At 38.2% G+C, this 22,554-nt stretch overlaps 1 protein-coding gene across 2 annotated transcripts in view; it reads left to right on the forward strand.

Moving 5' to 3' along the window:
* Window positions 1-22,554, forward strand: part of cdh5 (cadherin 5) — a 68,089-nt gene that overhangs the window by 21,638 nt on the left and 23,897 nt on the right. The window contains exons 2-3 of one of the 2 annotated variants that reach the window (XM_035904841.2): window positions 10,355-11,162; window positions 22,138-22,371. In XM_035904841.2, the coding sequence (XP_035760734.2) occupies window positions 22,138-22,371 (234 nt within the window). In that variant the 5' untranslated portion in view covers window positions 10,355-11,162. Of the gene's footprint in view, window positions 1-10,190; window positions 11,163-22,137; window positions 22,372-22,554 lie in introns of those variants that run through there. The other variant, XM_006783524.3, reaches the window with a different exon arrangement.

Genomic DNA, 22,554 nt, shown 5'->3' on the forward strand with positions numbered 1-22,554 from the left:
TAACAAACTTTAGTTTAACAAGTCTTAAAAAAATCTAAAGATTAAACATGTTTCTTTGTGTAGCTTTTATTTCCTTTAATGTGTGTTCTGTTTTGCTGGATTCTGCCTCCTTTATGTCATCGTGTTGTCAGCTCTCTGTCCCCCTGTCTTGTTATCCTTGATTGGTTTCAGGTGTTTCTGTTACCCATGATTACCTTCAGTGTGTCTTTGTGTAGATTTTGCTTTTGTGAGATCACCTTTTTGTTTCCCTAGTTTGACCTGTTTGTCTCGGTGTTCTTGTTTAGAATTTTTCTTCGTCTTTTCTTTGTTTTTTTGAGCGTTTTCCTTCAGCCTAAATAAAAGGCTACTTTTACTTTATCTTATAAGCCTCTGATTTTGGATTTGGATCTTTTCAACTAAACCCTGAAGGTCCAACATTAGCTTTCAACATTTGGCTTTCATTTACTCCTCAGAGAAATGATTGCCACAGATTTCCTGTAAATCTTTATCTGCTAAATTGTTGGCTTTGTATTCATAAATAACATAATTTGATTCAGTGTTAAGATAAAGCTGTTTACTTAAGCAGCTTTAATTTGCACTGTCAGACAGCTAATACAGCCACACATCTGTCATTAGTGACTGATTAGAAAAAAATCAAATTCTTTCATTGTTTGGTTAGTTTTTTTTCCCTCCTGATGTATGCAGAATTAGATAAGATAATTAATAATGACAGTCATGAGCATCAGTTCAGCATCGGGAGGTGGGGTTACACCCTATACATTTTTGAGCTGCAGGCACAATTTCCTGAGTCCTGGGGGAAAAATATTCTTGACTTTTTGTTTTTATTTGTTTTTATTATCCCTACTGAGTTAACGCATATATATGCATAAATTTGCTCTGCCTTTTTGTGTTTTGTCTGATGCTCACTCCCCCAGATGTGACAGTCAGCATGTAATGATTGAACCCATCTGACAAGCTGGTTTGCAAACAGCAACAATTCTAAACTTATGGAAAAATGTCAGAATACCTGACTTTCGACCCTTTTTTCCGTGTGCCTCCTCCCTGATTATCAACTGCCAACACCAGATGAAATGCTGCAGCTGCTGACTAAGATCACAAAACTCCCTCTGTGTGTGTCACAGTTGTTTACCACAAAAGATTGGTTATGTGAGCTCATCATTTATGTTTTGTGAGTAAAAGGACCCTTCCTTTTCTTCACAGTTGATTCATAAATCTTGTCTTTTATGCACACCCCCAACCCCCACAGAAATGTTAAATCTACACCTATGATGTGAGCGGTGGATGCTTTACTTTTGAGCTTTTAGGATTATGTATGATTTAGCCTATAGAGGTGACACTTTCTTTCTGTTCACATTTAAATGCAATGGGGCGATAATAACAGAAGCAATGTCGAAAACTGTGGGGATTAAAATAGGGATGGATTAAATTACATGTAGCTAACATACAAATATAAATACTTAGCATGTTTGTTTTATATTGCTCTTTTGGCTCCTCATCTACCTTTTTTATTACCCCCCATCCCATTCTTTCTCTTCCTGAGTCACCCCGGGGCAGTATTTCACATTACTATGTACATCAGACACATGAGCTCTGGATGAATACACCTCATTCCTCTTTGCAAACACACACACATATATTTATTATTACACACATACACAAAGGGCATGCAGTGATCAGTCATGCTTGAAAACAGATCCTTTTTCTCATCGGAACACATGCAGAAAACACAGAATGATACAGCGCAGGAATAAACATACATTAGCGCACACAAAGATCATTGTGGTATCTTGGAATACACACACAAACACGGACAAATGGACACAGAAACAAAGAGCTCATCCAGAGCCAAGTAATGTTGACAGCGACCCTGCTATTTTTAAAGGGCACACTTCACAAGATATCATCTCCTCATCATTTGTCCTCGGGGATCTTGTCTATTTACACAACACAAAGACACACAGACACACACACAAATGATGTTAGACGCATGTATAGTAACACAAAAGATTTTCACATGCATGCACGCAGGAGGGGTTAATGTCCTAACATATATCTCTCTTGATTGGTGTGTCGTAACAATTCAAGCTGGTTAAAACTGAAATGACTTTTTTTTTTTAAACTGAGGTCATAGGAGAGGGAGGCCTTGTTTGCCCTGGTTTCATTTTCACAACATTTTGAGATTACAAAAGCTCTCAATACATTAGATTTTACTGTAAATTCAAAAATAACGTGAAAGATACAAATCAAGTCAGTCTCCAGGTTAAAGGCTGGACTTTTTTCCTTAAATTTTAAAGAAAATTCCTCTGTTTTTCCTTCTAAGTGCAAAGTGGAACAAATATTATACTGCATCTTTTAACAGGAAACTAGATACTAGTACACTTTGCAGAACAGGCTGGTTTCAATCCTTGTTTTAACTGCTGTTCTTAAATTGTATAGGTTAATGTGATGAGAAATCAAGAACAGGTGGCAAGCTTTAGAGTAACAGCTGACTGACAGCATGAGGGAGAGTTAGATGCCTCAGCTTTTCAGATACAGACACAAACACTAAATCATACATCTGCAACTCAGTCTGACCTGTTTTAAAACTGTCTGCGGTGATGAAGCAAGATGCCCACAGTCTGCCTGAGGCAGCCAAGCAGAAAAGGGTAACTCGTCTGTTTGGCTCTAATTTGGGTTTTGATAGCTAGTAAATGATGTTATGGCCACAAATCTTTTTTTTCACTTGTAGCCATAACATATTTAAGATATATGGTGGATCGGCATACAAGAGCTTTTTTACTGGAAGCTCCATTATATCTTTGTTTTACAGATGATACACTTTATTATTATTATTGCATGCGTGTGGATTTTATATGTTCTCCATGTGGATGGTTAGGTTTGTACTTCCTCTTACAGGCAGGTAGAACAATATAGATGACCTTTTTAATCTGCTTTCGAAAATTTATTTTTCTAGCAAAAATAATTGTTAAAAATGTAACTGTTTTTATGATATCACTGGTGTCTGTGTTGTGGGCAGCAGTCTAAGTGGAGATGCACAGACCTTCTCTCCAGCCTCTGGTGAGACCAAGGTGCTCCCAAACCAGCCAAAAGATGCGATTTATCTGCAAAAAAGCAGAAATAAGCTGCTGAAACCATCTAACCCAATACTCTCCACCCATTGGCTACTCCTAGAAATCCTCTTTATAATAATTATGTACAGAATTAGTGACAGAGGGTCTTGCAGAGTCCAACACCCAGTGGAAACATTTCTTACTTATTGCTGGTAAGAGCTAAGATGGCTTGTGAAAAAAAGTTGTCTTTAAATGTGGTTTAGAAGATTTGTTTGTGTGTGTGTGTGTGTGTGTGTGTGTGTGTGTGTGTGTGTGTGTGTGTGTGTGTGTGTGTGTGTGTGTGTGTGTGTGTGTTGTGTTCATAAATAGTTGGTTGAAAATGGACAAGGATCAAGATGGCTAAATGAAGCCAACACTGACTATAAATGGGAAATAGCCATTTGCTTTGTAGTAGATGATCTAACTTTATATTACTGTAAATATATATATATATGTGTGTGTGTGTGTGTGTGTGGGGGGGGGGGGGGGGGGGGTTCCTCTGCATTAGTTACAGTTTATATTATATAAAATATTTGGACCTAAGATTTGGGGGGAAAAGTAGAGATTTGAAAGAAACATCAGACATGGCATTTGATAATTCTGCCCAACTCTCTCTAGGAACGAGAGCCAAAATACAACATTTAGTGGAAATCAGGGCTGATGTGCATAATTTGGGTGACTAGAAACATGGAGGCTATGAGCCTCTAATACAAGCTTGCCAGGACGAAGGGTCATCTAATCGCAGTATGTTTGACCCAAATGCACAACAGCTGCTAAGAATGATCTAACAGTAAAGATATGCAGCTTTTTCACATGAAATGAATCTGATGCAACAACACACCGAGGAGGTCTGTACAACCATTAAACCATTTCAGTCACTATGCTGAAATTTACTGACAGCCATTTACATAATGCTTTTCTAACAGCCTTTTTGTGGTGGTTAGGCGATTAACAAATGTGTTGCAGCATGACTAATGAATCATGACTGAATTTACATGCTGAAATGTATTTAGTGATCAGCTTGTGCAGTGAGCATTGAAACATTGTTATTCGGCATGGTGTGAGGTGGGCGTATAGCGCGGAGGATTTAACAGACTCTAGCATGTACGAGGTGTAATCTGCAACAAAATAAAGTAGTTTTAGGCTGATGATTTCAAGGTTAAACATTTCCAAATCAATTTACCCATTCAGTTCCATAAAGTTACAAATCTAACCTTGGTGTCCTGACTTGAATAGAATTATTTTTATCTTTATTTCTTTCAGTAAGAAATCTTTTTCTAGCTTCATTTTGACTGGTGCAATGAAGCTTTTTAATGTTCTTTTCAGAACTTGTTCTACTGGAAATATATTTTCAAAGTATTTGTTAGCAATATGAATGGGATTCAAATTATTTACTAAAGAGATAGGAAGGACTTAAGTAACGACTTCACAGTTCTTCAACTGTAGCTCCATGCTTTTGTCATCCTATGACATGCCTTTATACTCCACTTCACTTGTCAATATTCTGTATCTTCTTGGCAGGCTCTGTTCACAACCTGAAATCCTACACCTGATGATGCAAGCACTGGCCAAATGACAGCAAGAAAGACTCATTCCAGTCACAAGAGTTGTAATCATTCTCTTTATCAGATAAAAATGTGAAAATTTGATGAGGAGAGATAAAGAAACTGCAGTTTTCCCCAATGAAGTCATCTTAAAATAAAACATTATATAAAAAATACATTTTAACGGTAACTGCAAAGCGTAATGGTGTATATCATATTTTGAAGTAGAGTAAAACATTGGCTAGAGGCATAGTAAAAATTCACTCTGCCTGCCTTATTCTCTTGAAAGCAATATCTGTTGAACACCTTGAAGGGATTTCTCCAAGTTTGATTAAAATTTCCACTTGCATGCATGAAGTGATTAGACGGTAACAGGTCAACAATCAAGGTCATCCCGTTCTTGCAAATGAGGTATCTCTGGGGTAGGGAATCTCAGTAATGCATCAAGAGAAGATTTTTTTTTTTTAAATTGAAGTCAGTTGGGGTTTCTCATGTGATGTCAGAGATTGGTTCCCAACCATATCGGACATGATACAACCAGTAAGGAAACTTCTATCGCCCAACCACTTACCAGTGGTTCCTGGAGCTTGCTGGGTGAAACTGGTTGCAATGAAGGTGCTACAATGAAAACCTCGTATTGATTGCTTGGTTGCTGGCATGGTTGCCTATGGGTTTTTTTTCATGTTTGTCTGCAAATACTTACTACTTCCTGAGCAGTATAGTAAAACTAGGACAAATGTCAACTCAAAGCAGAAATAGAGGTTAGCCTTCAAAGCAAGAGTTTTGCCTTAGCACTACATCCCACATGTTTCACAAGCATATTTAATTGAAAGTCAAATGGTCACCATTATGGTCCAGTTTGTGTATTATTTTTCTCATATTTCACACTTGTCTATAAACAGTTTCACCGGTGTTTATAGACAAGCCAGTTGGTTCCAATTAAAATTTGTATGCAACAATTTGCTTGTGACCAAAGCAGAAAAAGGATGTTTTTGCAGACTAGTTACAGAATACACATTTTTCCCTAGCAACAGATGGTTGCCAAGGGGTCACCGACTGGTCTCTAGGTTTCTGTGACTGGTGCTTTATTCACTTGATCCTATATTGTCACCATGTTTACTTCATGTGGTTAGTGGTCATATATATGGAAAACCTCAATAGACTTTAGTAATCAAATGTCAAGTGACCTCACAAACATGTTTTTCCTTCCTCAAGAAATTTCATGCAGATGTCTAATGATAATGATGTGATGATTTATGTCCACATGATAAAAGGTCCACTTCTCTGTAGCATCTTATTATTCTGGAAAAAATCTAATTCAATGCCGTTACTGTTCTCACACTATACTTAAATTTGATTTGATACCGATTTGATGCCCACCTATTAAATTGCTTTAAATTCTTCTAGACAGTCGTCCACACTGACATGAAGTTAAACTGACTGTTGGAGGCATAAACGCGTAAGGTGATCATTTTAGTTTTATGTGATAATTAGGTAATATTCTGATATACTGGATGGGCAGATGGGCAGATTACAATGCTCTAGTCTGTTGCTTTTCTAACTATGTGCTGCCTGGTGCTTATAGATAACAATGCAGGGAATGGAATTTGTTGTGATTCATGGTTGTATGGTTGTTTCTTATAATGAAGGGTTGAGGAGGATAAAATATGATGCTTGTCTCAAGAGTAGATGAAAACTGTCCAAAACAACAACAAAGAAAATATAAATGGGAACTATAATTTAAAGGAAGATGCACTCTTTTAGAGAATGAGCCAAAGATTTGAGGCACAGAAAGCTTAACAAATGCAGACATTTATCTTCTAAACTGCTCATTAACAAAATGACTTAATTTTTATGTCTCTTTTCAGTGTTTAGATAGATTTCATCATTCTTGCCCGCTCGACATAGCTCGTCATGACAATAAATTTCTATGTCGAGTGTAGGGTGCAGGAGGAAGATGTACAAAAATAAACATTTATTGCTAATAAGTCAAAGAAATGCACAGTCCAAAATCTTCTAATCCAAGAAAACAGAAAAGGCAAAGTCCAGGGAATCAAGAAATCCAAAAATCACTAGGATCACAAGCTCAGGAACAAACTGCTGCAGATGCCCAGCTAAATGGATGATGCAATACTGAACAAAGGAATTATAGAAGTATTTATAGACACACACTAATGGGGGGTTTAACATAGGAGTGTAAATTAAATGCAGATGAAACTAATAAAGAGCTGCTGAAAGCAATAAAGGGAAGACAGTCAGCAAGTAAAACTAAAACACGATGCTACAGAAAACCCACCACAATCTCAACGAAACAGAGACACACTAACTAGACTCCAAAAGTATTAATAATAAAGCTAGAAATTAATCAAGATTAAGATCAAACAGAACAACCAACAGAGACCCAAACCCATGGATTCTGTATGTTGAGGTTGGACCAAACCAAGCAGAACCAAACCAACATAACCAGCAGATAAGAACTAATGCTGGATTTGCTTTGACTGACTCCTTCACTACAATAATGACAGCACAGTTGCATGCTTTGCTTACAATAAAAAACGATTGAGACAGCAGTGTATTTAAGGAGAGGTGTTACCGCTGATGCTGGCAAAATGCTAAATACCAAATGCTAGTGTAGGTAAAAGATAAAAATAAAATCAAGAGACTGGTTTATCTGAGCAGATCTTAGCAGTGCATATGTCGGCGTAACCACTTTCACTTATTGTGGTAGTAACATAATAATGTAGCATGTGTCTGCATATGTTACATGGTTGGTGTAGCCGCAGAGTCATGAAGCAGCAGAATTCATTGTGCAAAAATTACACAGATATAAATCAAGCCCAGTTGTGAGCAGTTTTTCTCCTAAAGAAGTCTTCTGCTTATAAATTAACAAACAAACAAAATTTACAAGTCCCTGTTGGCAGTTTTGAAAAACAAAAATTATTTGAAGGGAAAAAACATATGGTTCCTTACAGTACGAGCGTGGCTTTCAAACTTTTAATTTATTATTGAAAACTAAGTCAAAATAAATCGGGTGGATCTTCATTTAAAATAAATGCCTTGTTGACGCCTGTGGGAGTCAGCTGGACAAACTAAAAAGCCAATAATTCACTCTGAAATTCTAACAACTTACTTTTACTTTTAAAAGCTGAATTTGCTTAAAGGTCAGCTGCAACTGAACCCTTAAAAGAATGATATTTGTGAACCTAATAGGGAACGTGTTTCTTTTTCAGCAACATTGTTGCTTTTAATCATTATGAGCAGTGGGAACATACTGGAACAGATAAGTAGGAAAAGTCCTGTATCATGTGGACCCACCTTTGAGGTAGTGTTTTCAACAGGGATCTATATTTATAGGAAAAACATTATATGTGTTAATGATGAAAGTGGACCCTCTAGGCACATAGACACTATTTAAAAAACATCTGTCATGTTAGACATATTCCTCTCTTGCTCATCCTTCTCTTTCTTCCCTCTCAGTGCTCCTTGATGTTCAGCCCCCAATGGTCTTCTTCCAGTCAAACCACTAGTGGGGGAATATCGCCCGTTTCCTTACATGTCATGAGTGGAACGAGGATGCAATTTTTAGTGCCAAAGTGTTATTTAGGAAAGTAGGCCAAGAGCATGAGGATTTTTGAAAAGACAGAATGACAGAGATACACTGAGGGGTAGAGGGAAAGAGATGTGTAAACAAGAGAGTTTCCATCATATTTGTGACATTTTGTTTGTTTGTTCTTGAGACAACCATCAGTCTTGTACATGTCGCCTTGTTTACTGAAAGAAAACAGACAGCCAACACGAGGAAAAAATCTTCCTCTCTTATTTCTGCGCTTGTTGCCTTTATTCACGTACATCACTGCCTCTGCTCTGTAAAACTGAGCCCAATTAATGGGCGATTTAAAGATGGTTATGATGTGAGCATGCAAATGTCATTAAATGTTGCACACAATGTAAAGGATGCACTCTTAATTTTCATTAAATCTAACGATGGACGAACAAATAAAAAACGACACATTTTAAAACACCATCGTTCAAGCTTTCTTTGTTTCCCCTGATGTGCAGCTGCCATTCAAGTCACTAGTTTCTTATTTCTTATCTTTTTAAAATGACAGTCCATCTCTTTCTCTCTCTCACACACACACACATACACACACACACACAGTCATTTTCCGACAGAGAAGGAGTGAAGCGGGTGAAAGATTTTCCCTGAAGGTAGATGTTACTTCTTGGTCAGAAACAAGAAAACACTTAGGAAGGGTGGTTCACCAGGGTTGAACAAGAATACTGAACAGAGCAGACAAGACTCTCGAGTGCAAAGGCAGTATGATGTTTTTATAATAGTGCAAGCTGCACACACAAGGTATTCACACTGCAAATTAAATGGCCAGAAATTTGTGCTCCTATCATTTTGATTGGTCAGATTTTAGCCATCTCACACCTCTGCACTTCTTTTCTCCTCGAGCTTTTTGCACTGTTGCTGTGCTTCATGCAGTGCTGATGTCAGTTTTAGCAATACAGAGAAACTAGCAGATTTTTCATTGTGTTTGCATAGTGAAAAAAACTTAAATTAGGGCTGTGGGTGGGGCTGCTTTCTGAGGTGTGGCCTCATACATGACATTTGTCTGTTTTGTAAAGTCTGTAATCCTCATGTATAGAACATACACAGCCCAGGCTTCACAGAAAATCCTTCATTAATTATAGAAGTTCCTGATTAGAAGAAGCTTGCATTGTTTTTGTGAAGGCCGTCTGTTTCTTATTTGAAAAGCAATGACAAACAGTCCTTTTGTCTTAAAGTTTGGACTGTGTCTAGAGAGAAAAAAATAACAGTATTGCCCTCACTAATCAGATCAGAGAACTGAGAGCAAGAGAGAGACCGTACATACACAAGTGCTACATAAAGTAGATTTAAAGTAAATGTTGATGTATGATGTCTGGAAAAGCTGCTCCCAGATGAAATGACAATATTTTATGTAGAACTGAGCTGAAACTGCAAAATAAAATATAAAAGAAACAAGAGACAGAGCAAGCGGGGAGAATGAGAAAAAGATGAGGGAAAAAGAGGGAGGGAGGGAGGGAGGGAGGGTGAGATGGGAGTGAAAAAGAAAGGCTGGACTGCTATTGCCACAGGAGAGGTTTCAATTTAAAAACACACAGCCGGCTTTCCTGTCCAATTCGCCAAATTACTGACGAACAACTCACCCCCGAAGAGACGGGGGGAGTAAGATAAAGAGTGTGTGAGCGTGCGTGCGTGTGGCAAGGCGTCCCTCTCATCTCATTTTCCAGCTTAGACGACATCTCTCTTTCAGATACACTCACACACACACACAAAGTCAGCCCTCTGAAATATTTACTAGCCTCATGTGGGGAAATCTCTAAGGATTATCCCCAATAACCTGTTTAACTTAATCCTTATCTCACACACATGAATAATAAATCTCTCCCCCACTCCCCGGCGCTCTCCCGCTCTCTGAGAAGGACCGAGAAGTAACGCCTCTCTCACCTTACTCTCCATCACCCTCCCTCCCTTCTCCTATCTCACACACTCACTCCATCTGCTTCATGAACATGAGCCGGCTGCTTTCTCTGCCTCTCCTAGTGTTTTTGAGCTGTTTTGACATATGCACTCCCTCTCTGCTTCTCTTGCTCTCTCCCTTTTTTTCTGTCTTTTCACCAATCCACCCAATACCTCCCCATACCTCCATCTCTTTCTGTTTTCCCCTCCAGGACAGGAAAAGGAGCAGTAGCTGGGAGCACCAGCGGACAACACTGACCAGAATAACAGGAAGAGGAAGTGGGCAGTGACCTGTGTGAGAGAGGACTGCGGTCAGACAGCTGTGGTTCACCATTTTTGGGTCTTGGATGAGAAAACCACATCAGAGGGGAGAGAGGAAAAGAGAACAAGAGAGACTCGAAACCTGTTGGATTCACACCTGCGGAAAAACCTCGACAACCTGAGAAGAGAAAGAGGGTGACAAAGACATTTTGGGGTAAAAACTCCACTGTTGGAGTAGCTGGAGCTTTTACTTTTTTGATAAAAATCTTACTAACTAAGAGACAACTGTAATACCCACTTTAGTAAAAACTGATAATTATCTGATGAGTGGGGTTTTTTTTTTTTACATTTGAATCTCAGTTTTTCTTTGGAAATCCATCTCTGGGATACAACTTAAGAGGCATCAACCCATTTTTCATCATCACAGACTTTCTTATCTCTCTGGCAGTCCAGGAAGGGATTTGTACAGAAGCCTAGTAAATATCTAACAAAGAGAGAAATCCCTGCTTGTACACCTGCTGCTCTCGTTCTACATCAGGGGGAAAAAAGGAGTACGAGAGAGGAAAAGAAGTAGTCGTAGGTGGTTTTTGCCTCTGTTGAGCTCATGACCACCCACCAACCACTGATTTCTACCTGCGAAATTAATAAAGCATAACTCCAGTCGGAGCAAGTGAACACGTTGAAGGATTTGGGCTTCATTTTATACCTCGACAAAGATCTGAACAGCAGTTCTGCCTGGCTTCGACTTAAGTTTGACTGGTAAGTTCTCTTTGTATGTCTTGGAAAGAAAAATACTGTGCGTGTGCGTTATATACGTGTGTGTCTGTACCTGAATAATGAGAATGTGAGTTGGTGAAGGGTGTGCGCTTTCATGTTCAGCAAATGGAAAGTGTGAAGCAGTTCTTTCTGATTGAAAAGCAGTGCACTGCAGCGTACCCAGAAAATGTAGCCCAGATCCCTTTAAAACGCTACAGGCTACTTTCCCATTCACTCCAGGGTGAAATGCTCATGAATACTGGTAAAACTGCCTCCAAGAAGGTACAGAAATAACTGAAAATGATGGTTATAACCCCCTTTTAAGGACATGCTGTCAGCCCCCGTCACTGTTCACATATGCTGTGGCAATGATCTCGGACAGCTCTGTGTAGATTTGAATGCTTTAATTGAGTGCTGTTCTCCCCCCCAGAGGCTGGACTGTCATTCCTGGAGACAAGAGGTTATAACCATTAAAACAATACAGGATGATCCGGAGACACAGCAGGAAAAAAATTAGAACCAATCTCAGTTCACCGGGTGGTCTTCAGTTATTCAATTTTGAGGAGTTAAACAATGAAAAAAAAAAACTTAACTGTCAAGCTGATGTCAAGTTCATTTGTGATTAAATATTGATGAAACAAAGTATGACGTACATCTAATATTAAAAAGTAGCGTAGCTCTTGTCAGTTGAGTGGTGTCAATTTGTGAGCAGAAGACTTCCTTGCGTTATAGTGAGTTTAGGCTCCCTCTTATCAACCTTTCATGCCAAACTGTACATGAAAGGATAGAGAAAATAACACCTTACAGTAACATTTTAATTTCTATTAGGTTATTCAGAGTGTGCTGTAGTTGCCTGTGGCTATCATTACCCAGACAAAGTGTTTCTGTGTACCTGCATATATGCCCTGTATATGTGGGAACAGTTGTTTTGTAGTACTCTGGATCTATGGCTCAAAGTCATAGAAGTGATTTGATTTGTTTGTTACACTGAAAGCCGTTGATGCAACTAAACCCAGTGGTCTAATTCCTGGAGAGAGAAATCCTTTGGGTGCCATCTGGGAGACTTCACCCTCCCACACACACACACACACACAAACACACAAGATTCATGATTAGAGCCGTTCATTCATTCAGATATGTCAGTGTGGTTGACAAGCTGCCCAGCTGTGGCGATGTTAGCTCAGCTGAAGTTACTGATTACTACTGAAAGACCCAGTTAAGGTTTTACTTAAAGGGACTGACCTGTATTCTTTGTTTTACACAGTATACCTTATTCCATTGTGTATCTGCACAATGTCATTTGTTACTTCAGATTTTTTGAAATCTTTTTGTTTCTTTTTTGTGATTGCTTAAGAAACAGATTAATAGGAAAATACCATCAATAAAATTAAGAATAAAAGTGAGGAATAATCCAACTGGTCTCCAGCTCCCACACTACTATGCCCACTGTGGGGAATTAAAAGCTTTCCAGTGCAGCAAACTGATCTGATCTGGCAAATCAGCATTCATGTATTTATTGTTTTTACATTCAGTCAGCACCACTTAGAGTTATGGAGTATTTACTGGAGATGAAGCTCGATTTTTGAGAAATAATTAGATTATAAATATTGCTCATAGTATTTTTTGGTCATTTAAATTATGTTTAATATGAAAGGAAACTCATAAGTCCAGTATTTAGACTCATTTATTTTGTTTATCTGCTATGTAGTGCTGTATTTGCAAAATTTGCCTTCAGCAGAGGGGCTGACAGCTGAGTCCAAACCAATGAGGATAAGACTTGAGGCTTTAAATTACTTTCAAATGACTGTTTGTTATCACCATCGCTTATACGCTGGCCAACATCAGTCATAACCAATTCACTGTATGGAAATGGGATTTGTCTGATGTGACCCAGTGACTGTGTCAGCGAGGACGCTGTGTTTGTGTGTGTGTGTGTGTGTGTGTGTGTGTGTGTGTGTGTGTGTGTGTGTGGGAATGACTCCTGGTGTGACTTTCTGGCAGACAGATTGTTAGAAGCTGCTCTGTGATTAAACCTGTTTTAATCTCTACAACACACACTACACTATTCAATAGGCAAAGATCACAGATCTGTGAAATCACTCTGCATTCCTAGTGCCCACAAATAAACAACCTCCTGATTTTAAGGTGACAAAAACGACTAAAAAAAAGCTAAATAGTGTCAAACACTGATATTTGTGTAACACAACCTAAAGACTGATGGTGATGTGTTCATTAAAAAGAAACTAGTGTCCCTTTGCATGTATAATTTGTTATTTAATGTACAAAATATGATTAAAATATGCAAACTTGGGGAAGACACAACAGATAAAGACATGAATTTAAATGTGATCAATAATAGCAGTAAAGTGAGATAGAATTCATTAAAATGCTTCCAGCTCTGCTTTGCTTTTCGTCAGCTCTTAGCTATGAGAATTGGTTCAAAAGAATCAACAACTTGGTCATGATCTGGAGTCCAAGCAAATCTCATACTAAACCTGCTTCATTTTACGATAACCTCCATGCTAAATAAACCAGCTGATAACTTTAATAGATTACCATGTAAATGCCACTTTTGCCCGCTTTTGCACACAAACGTTTAGTTTTATCTTAACTAAAGGTAATGATGATTATCCACAGCAAAGATATGATGTCTATGTGGTGATTTGTTGTTGAGATCTTTTGCTTCAACACAAGCATTGGACAGATGTTACTGAATATTGATTTTATATGCTCAAGTTATGCATATTGAAATTATAAATTAGTTACAATTTCATCTATAGACATGTTATTATATTATGGCAAAAAGAATCTGAAAGGAATCATCGTCATCAAGGATCTTACTTAGTCAATTTAATACTGGAGGAACAGATGCCACATCTCAAGACCAGGTTGGTTTTAACAACTAAAAAAAGCGATGTGATTTTAGAGCGTTGGAACTAGTTAAACTTGAATGGACACATTTTTATTTTAGTCATTTTAAATGTTTTAGTTATTTAGTTATGAGTTATTAGGTTAAGATTTGTCTTCAGATTTCCTGCCCATTAGAGGTGGTGTTTTAGGAGCCATCCTATCGCTGTGGCACCCTTAATTAAAACTTTTGGTTTAGGATAAGTCAGAAACAAAGATAGGAAAAAGTAGGAGTAAACTTGGTAAGTGTAATTAACTTCTTTGTGAGAAAAAGTCATTGACTCAAATCCACCAAGTGTCAAGATATGCTGAATGACAGACTGAAGGAAAGACGGATTTCTTGTCCCACCATAGTGAGAAAGGATTAAATCAAATTATATTTCCATCTTCAAAAACACAGACGCGACAACGGGACTTCAACGTGAACTTCAAATACCCTTCAGCGACCGCTAGGATTATGAAGTCTTGTTGACTCGCTTCTGTGCTTTAGCCTTTGGTAGACTGAAGAACTAGGTCAGACCTGTCTGCCAGTCACAAAACATCCCGGAGAATGACAACTGTATCTCTGAGTCTGTCTGTTTCTGCTCCTCTGTCACACTCACACACACTCACTTGCCTGCGGACAATGTACAGATGTAATTACAGATATTCCTGAATGTTATTTATTCTTCATAGCTCCGAAAGATGCCTTTGATAAATGATGCCATAAATAACTTTGTATAATCCTCAAGTGAGATTTGTGTGCCTGACACTTGCAGTTTACAAAGTGATTATTATATAAGCTTATATATATATACTGTCATGTATTTAAAAAAAACAAACAAACACTTAAACTGAAAACTCCTGTAACTTTTTATACATCAATCTGCATGTCTGTTTTTACATTTTTAATTCAAAGAATTAAAAAACTTGAGTTAAACTATAAAAAAAAAGGGATGAACTTGGGTAAACTGGGTGCACTGGTGTGTTTATTTATCTGGGTTCTTATAAGGTGCTAGATCTGCTTTTAAGGTGAGACAGAGAGAGTATGGGGGTGGAGAAAAGGAAAGGGGGAGAAAAAAGGTGAGAAAAGGGAGAAGGAATGATAGACGGGGACAGAAATAGACTGTATGAAAACAACATGCAACTTTCACCTTGAGAGATACAACAAGCCATAAGTGGAGACTTTTAAGAGGAAAAACGTATTGAAAGCACTGTCAGAGAAAAGAAAAGAAAGAAGACGTGGAGGGAAGAGAGACAGCGAGGTGTCAACGGGCAGAAAGAGACGGGGAAACTCAAAAAGGAATGAAACAAAATACAAAATGTTAGTCAAACACAGTGAGACAGTGAGTCTGAAACTGAGACAAATGTACAGTCAGCAGCAGGAATGAATACCAGGAAGGGTGTGTCCACTTACTAATGATGACCCCACATTAGTAGACCCGACAGCATTTCCCAGAAGGCATTGTGTTTACACTTCCTGTTTGCTGATAAAGAGAAGGAGGAATTGCTGTTTCAAAAAAAAAAATGCCCCTTTGGGGAAAACGCCCCCACAGATTTTTTTCTCTGTCAGAAATAACTGTGAATGAACGCGTGACATTTCTGTGTAAAAGTAAGTTGTGATGGTGAGATATTTGACTTTTATCTTTCTTTTTTCAGTATGCAATCACAGCTAAAGGTCAGCTTTGTCAAACAATTATTATTATTCATCTGAAGCTACTTTTAGTGGCCACAGTGTGAAGCTCCACATGTTTAATCTGGGAGATTTTTATACAGAATGCCTTTCCTGACACAATCCAGGGGACTTGTGTTTCCTTCCATGACTGAATTGGGGATCATTCGGTTGTTAGGCAAATGTGTAAATTATTACACTGTGGGGACACTTAAATAAATAAATAAATAAATAAATAAATAAATAAATAAATAAATAAATAAAATAAAGGGCAGCATTCTAACTGCTGGTCAACATTCTAAGGTGGAAATGTTATAAAGGTAATAATGATTAATGGTTATTAGTAATTAATTATTAAACTCCTTCATATTTGTGGTATATTAGTTTATATTGGCTAAACATACAAGTCACAAAATGAACAAGTAGGTGTGAATCACAGGACTCAAAATAACGCCAATCTCTGAGTCGGTCTTTTACTTTTAAGTACTCACTAAATTATGAACTAAGGTGGGGATTTACCCTTCACAATTCCATTAATGCTTGAGTTGTCAGTTTAAAAAGTCCCTCTGCTGCTGCTGAGACTAGTGCTTATTTCAACTCTATTGCTCAGGAATAACATAAATAAAGTCAACAATTGTTTAAGTAAATATTCTAATAGTTAAGTAGTTCATTTTGCCATCAAAATACACTGAATGAATCGCAGTCCTCTTAAGCAGTTATGGGACAAATCACAGGTTTGGTCACCTAAGAGGTTTTCCTGCATATGCTTTATATGTTAAATTGCTTCATTTATGGTGTTTGTGAAATTTAGGGAGGTTTAACTCTCAAATAATTTTTTTTTGCGTTATTTTATTTTGTTTTAATGTAATTGTATTTATTTTAGCTTTAGTCTTGGCTAACACTCTTCTTCAAATTGTAGGTAAGGCAAGTTTAGTGATTACAGTTTTTTGTTTTAAAGGCAACATAAAGTGTGATTGCTTTCTTTATTCAGATTATGTCAAGAAGAAGCATAGAAGCTGACAAACCAAACATAGGTGATACAGTGAATAGAAATGTATTGTTAATATATGATTTACTGAAGATGTAAATGTTTGAAGGGACCAAATGCATATTATTATTATTTTTTCCAGTTTTTCAAAGGAAAAATACTTAAATGGATCAGAAATGGACAAAATTTGAAAGCAGAAAGACATATTAGCTAAACGTGCTGAGGAAGGAAAGAAAAACACTATTAAAAACATCTGAATTCCCACAACTCAGCTCTTCATATGATTCCTCATGTGGAATTTCATGTTTTAACTTTTTAAACAAGTTATAAAGGAGAAAGTTAGCTAATTTTCCTTTAATGGACCCTTCCTTCCTCAAATCCTTGAAATGAATGAGGAGCGCAATGAATGGGAAATAAATCACCTTGTCATCAATTTACAGATTGGCATTGTGACATCACACTCACCCCTGAAATATAATTAAGATAAACTTTGAGATGTAATGTATTGCATGAAAATAAAAAAAGGGGCAATATTTAATAGTTTCAGACTCTTCTCCTCGTGATCATCATTTACATTTTTTTCTTGTCAACTCTACATAAGAGACAGCTGTAGCAGCCGTGCATCATTCATTGGTTTGTGGCCCAAACCGATGTTTCAAAACCTCAAGGCTGGCATATTCGTCATGTTGGAGCCAGAAGTGATCATACTTGGAATGGGTTGCTGTTATCAGCTAACAAGCTTGATTGGCAAGCTACAGTAATAGACTGTAGGGCTGCATTCCACAGACAAACACACACATACTTGCTAATTAGTGCAAAATTCATTTTCAGTTACCACAGGTCTAGAAACCTGAAGCAACCAGTGTCTAGACCTGACTGACTGAAAGTGGATACTGGAGATTGCTGGCATTTGCTTTTAAATCAGTTGCTAAAGCTCCATTCACGCAGGTCTAGAGACCAAAGGACTGTTTTCTGTGACCATTTGGCAAGTGGAAGGTAGAAGCTTTTGGCTGTCGCTAGCAATAAAATTGGTCTCAAAGGGGTTTAAGGTGCTTCACAGAGACCTCCTTGGCAGCTTTGCCATGCTTGTCGTTGCCATGGTTTCCCATAATTTGCATGGAAGATGCTGACTTGTCCGCAAACAAAAAATGAACACTTTAGTAATTCAAATTAGAAAAGGTGATGCCTAACAGACAGCTACTTGCCACAGCTGCCTGAACCCAAAGATCAATGTCTTCCTCATTTTTGGGGGCTGATCCTGACAGGGGTCACACCAGCGGATCATTTGCCTCTATCTCACACTCTCCCATGTATCCTCTGATGTCACATTTACCCATCCATCAGTGTTTCTAACTTTAAGTGTTTACAGGTGATTATCATCAGCCTATGTGATTGATGATTGGGGGACATTTCCAATAAGGCAAATGTAGGTTGCCTGATAGATTTAAAACTGCCCTCACAGGCAAATTTAAATGTAGCGACACAAATAGTAATTTTATCAAGTCAAATCACCAAATACCTGGATTACTGCTTTAAAGTAATAGTAATAAAATAAATAAAAAATATTTACTTAGAAAATAGAATAACAGTGTTATGGAAAACAGATGCTGAAGCTACTTAAAGGTAACAAAAATCATAAAGCAAAAGAAGGTTAATAGCAAGTGAAGGAGGCAACATTATTTCTCAGTGGTATTAACTTTTAATTTAGTTTTGATCTCACTGTGTTTATTACCTGCCCATGGGGACAGACGTATGGGGATCCACAGCCAGGAAAAAACAAATATTTATTAGCGCTGCACAAATGCACTTTTATGAACATGGTGCTCAGATGTTCACTCAAGTCTCTGTTAGACTGCAATAGAACACAATGCACTTCTGTTTAATTAATTTAGTCCTGAAAGGAAACTAAAGAAAGAAAGCACAAGAGAAAAAAATAAAACCCAAACAAAGGGACGTCAACTAAAGGCCAAAAAAAACTACTAAGTCTTTGTCTGAGCTGATTTGCGGGGAGCCGTGTGAAGAGGTCATGGGAGGTCAGCGAATATGAGATTAGACCATTAGAGTGAGGAGACTTTGTGCCAGTATAATCCCTTCATCATAATCTTGCTTTCTTCCTCCCTGCTGCTAATGGCTGGAAGACAATAAGATGCACTAATCTCTGCTGGGATGGCGAGGGGCTGTGCTGAAATATCTACTGAAGTACAGAGTGCATATAGACGAAAGTGTTTTGAAGATTATTTCCCTGGCATTTCTGCTTTATTAGATAGGGCCCAGTGGGGGGAGACAAGAACGATGGGGAAGACAAACACAGACAGAGAGGGTGAAACAGTATAAGAAAGACTGGCAACAAAAGTGAAGATTTGCTGCACTGCTGGTGTTTGTGTACCAAATACACTTTCATTTTGGTTAAATGGTGTTAAATGCCTTGAAGGCAGGAAGAAGTGATGCAACGCACTGAAACGCCTTCCAACTTGTAATCAGTCAAAAGCCATAAATCAAACGCGGTGCCAGTTGGGCCCAAGTTTTTACGATAAATGGAAGCAATTTTGAATTTGAAATAAATGAATCCAATGATTGCTGTTGTTCATGATTAGATAGCTTGGGTCAAGGTAAATGCGAATCGCTTGCATGTGTTACAGTACACACCACGTCAATGGTTTATGATGCAATCTATGAGTGAAGTGGTGGGAAATGTGAGAAAACAGTAAGATTTACAAGTGTTGGAAAAAAGCTGAGGTATGTAAAATGGTCAATATCAGTTAATACTGGTAATATCCTCGACTGAAATCAGAAGCAACGAGTGAGGGTTTGCACTCTCATAGTGTAGCGACTTGTCAGTTACAAGGTAGCCAGTCCCTACTTCATATCCTGCTTTTTCGCTTATCTAACTTTGAAAGGAACCATCATTTAAATATTAATGTCATTCTGGAATAAAGAAGATGTGAAACAATTGGGACCATGAAGACATCAGGATAATGCCTACTGAAGTCAAAAATCAAGTGAGAGTGTTTTCTTGTTGACTTCTATAGGATTGTCTTTTCACAACCAGAGCACTTGCCCCTGCTGGCAATGAGAAATAATGCAGGTTTAAGGCTTTTCTGCATTAGTTTAACTCTTTAGATCTGAAGGTTGCGTCAGTCTTTTCCGTGCAGTGTATTATAAATGTCTTTAATCCCATTGTTTTTCATATTTTTAACTACACTAGCAGCATGATTAACTTTCATGCATCAGAATGAATTGCAATGCAAAATCTCATATATATTAATTAGAGATGGTCCGATCCGACCCGATACTGACCTAAATTACTGGATCGAATATCGGAGAGAAATAAAAAATGTAATCCGATCCATTAAATATCACGAAAGCGCCTCACAAAACTTGCGACAAGGCGTAACTCGGCTCATAACCTTAGCAGTAGGAGCAGTATGCATCACGTGATAGAGCGGCTGTGGCGTGTGAGACCTGTCAGCGGTCTGGTTGAGCAATTGAAGCGGCATTTCATTTATCGAGAAAGTTATCCCAGAGGGAAGTAAAGCAAGTGTGTAAGTTCATCTCTGAATGTTTGTAAAGCGTTCCCACGTTAAGCTTAAAAACCGATATATGGAGCGACTGCCTCTCTCTCTCCCTCCCTCTCCTGTTGCTATATCAATCATGAAACTGATCAATGATCAGCTGATCGGCTTTTCTGTCGCGACTCCCGTCTCTCTTGTTTCTTTTTGGCCCACTTTGCACCAGAAAGAGGAAACCAGTGGCTGAACAACAGCAGCACGTTTAAGCTTGATAATCTGTTGTTAGAATGTATTTAATATTACTTTCTACACCAGGATCCTTTTCTACTTAGCTGGCAGCTGGCAACTGTGCAGGGGCGGATCTAGCAAAGTTATGCAGGGGGGCAGGGGGGGGGGGGCATTAACAGGGAAAAGGGGGGATACAAAGAAATACTTTTCTTTCTTATTCTCATTTAAAATGTGTAGCTTTAATAAATAATTATCTGAATCTTACACCCAAAGTTTTGATCTGATGTAAAATGTATAGAAGTCCATTACTGTATATAGTAACAATTATGTCTAATATACCCTAGTAAGCTATACTACTTTTTCCTTTGGGACGGTACCATCTGTGCAGTCTGCACTTCTGTTGAAGAAAGATGTTGAATCTATTTAATTGTTGTGGAAAAATAATTGATTTCTGTAAAAAAAGTTTTTACACATGCATTAAATTAAAGTTGATTACGTTGATTAAGCATCATGAGGCGGAGGGTGGGGGGTGGTTCCCTATTTTTGATTTTTTTTTGCTGGGAGTTTGCAACCCTATTAGTTAGGTTGCTTAATATTTCCGCTAAGTACTCTTTAAAATACCAGAATAGGGAGGATGGAGGATTTAAGTTTATTTGATTGATCAGTATTGCTGAACTATGAAATATTTTGGGTGCAGTGTATTTTTGCATACAAGTATAACAGAATAGCTTTAGTGTTTGTTTTTTTAAACTTGAGTATGAACTTATACGAAATGCAGCAAGATATAAAAAAAAAAACGTTTTATTGATTAAAAAATACACTATATCAGATTCATATCGGTATTGGCCGATATCCAGATTTATGATATCGGTATTGGTATCGGACATAAAAAAGTGGTATCTTTCCATCTCTAATATTACTTATAGTTGCTTTGTACAAACATTTTTGATGAATAATAATGATGTTGGCTAACTTTTTGGTTTGAGTATTATGTCTCTACAACTGTTGGATGAGTTGCCGGAATTATTCAACTTGGAATACAAAACCCGAGCTACCTTACATTGAAAAAGAACAAAGAAAATCCAGAAAGAAAATCCAGAAATCCAAATGTCAAAAAGTCCCTTTATGGAAAGTGGCCTTTCTAATGGCTGATTAAGACAGACATCGTAAGTGGTTGTAGCGTCGTCTCCCCTCTTCGTCTCTGTCAGTCTCTCTTTCTCTGTCTGTTCCGCTCTCTCACACTACACCAGTGGGTCAAGACCTAAAATAGGTCACAAGCCTATGTTTAATAGATCCCCATATGACCACAGTGGTGATGTGCTTTCATTCCAGGTCCCATGATGAGGGGCTAAATGTTTCATTGGAGTCCCAGGATGAAAAGCTTTAAGAGCCCTGGTCCTAAATGATAGCTAGACCTCGAGCTCAGCAGCTGACTGTAAGGGGAGGACAGAGAGTCCTTGGCCTTCACTCTAAGTCTCACCCGTGCACAGTGAAGGGGTCTGTCCGTAGCTGATAAGTGGTTTTAATGTGATCCTCTCTCTGTTCCTTTCTGGTCCCTCTCTCCTCTCTACTCCCCCAATGTTCCTTTCTGCATCCTTCACTCCTGTCTTGCCTCTTCCTTCTTTCATCTTTATTCTTTTACCCCTCTCTTCCTCTCATTCCTCTCTCTTCTTGATCCTATCCTCTTCTGTCCAGATGATGGCTTGGCTCCAGCTGTGGACCACAGGACTTATGGCCACTATGGCCTTGACTGTCATCATTGCTCAAGACTCTGGACTTCCTGGGGTAGAAAGAGAGAATCTCGGCCCAGCTGACATTGTCAAGAAGGAATCCCATCCTGTGCTGTTCAGGCAAAAAAGAAGCTGGATCTGGAACTCTCTCTATGTAGAAGAGGAGAAACCTGTTGTGACTCCGCTCAAGATAGGACGGGTATATTAATATTTGTATTTTCACCTCAGAGTCAAAAACAGAATTCTCCTTGCCATGGCTGTCTATGAGAAAGCATTTTGGTATTTTGCCACGCCCCCTCAGGTTGAAGCTATAACATGCAAAGTGAATCTGGGGCATTATTTGTTGCAGAGAATCTCTTTCATGCATATCTGAATATTTTAT

This window comes from Neolamprologus brichardi, chromosome 13, assembly GCF_056152115.1.
Source record: "Neolamprologus brichardi isolate AB-2024 chromosome 13, ASM5615211v1, whole genome shotgun sequence".
Lineage (NCBI taxonomy): Eukaryota > Metazoa > Chordata > Actinopteri > Cichliformes > Cichlidae > Neolamprologus > Neolamprologus brichardi.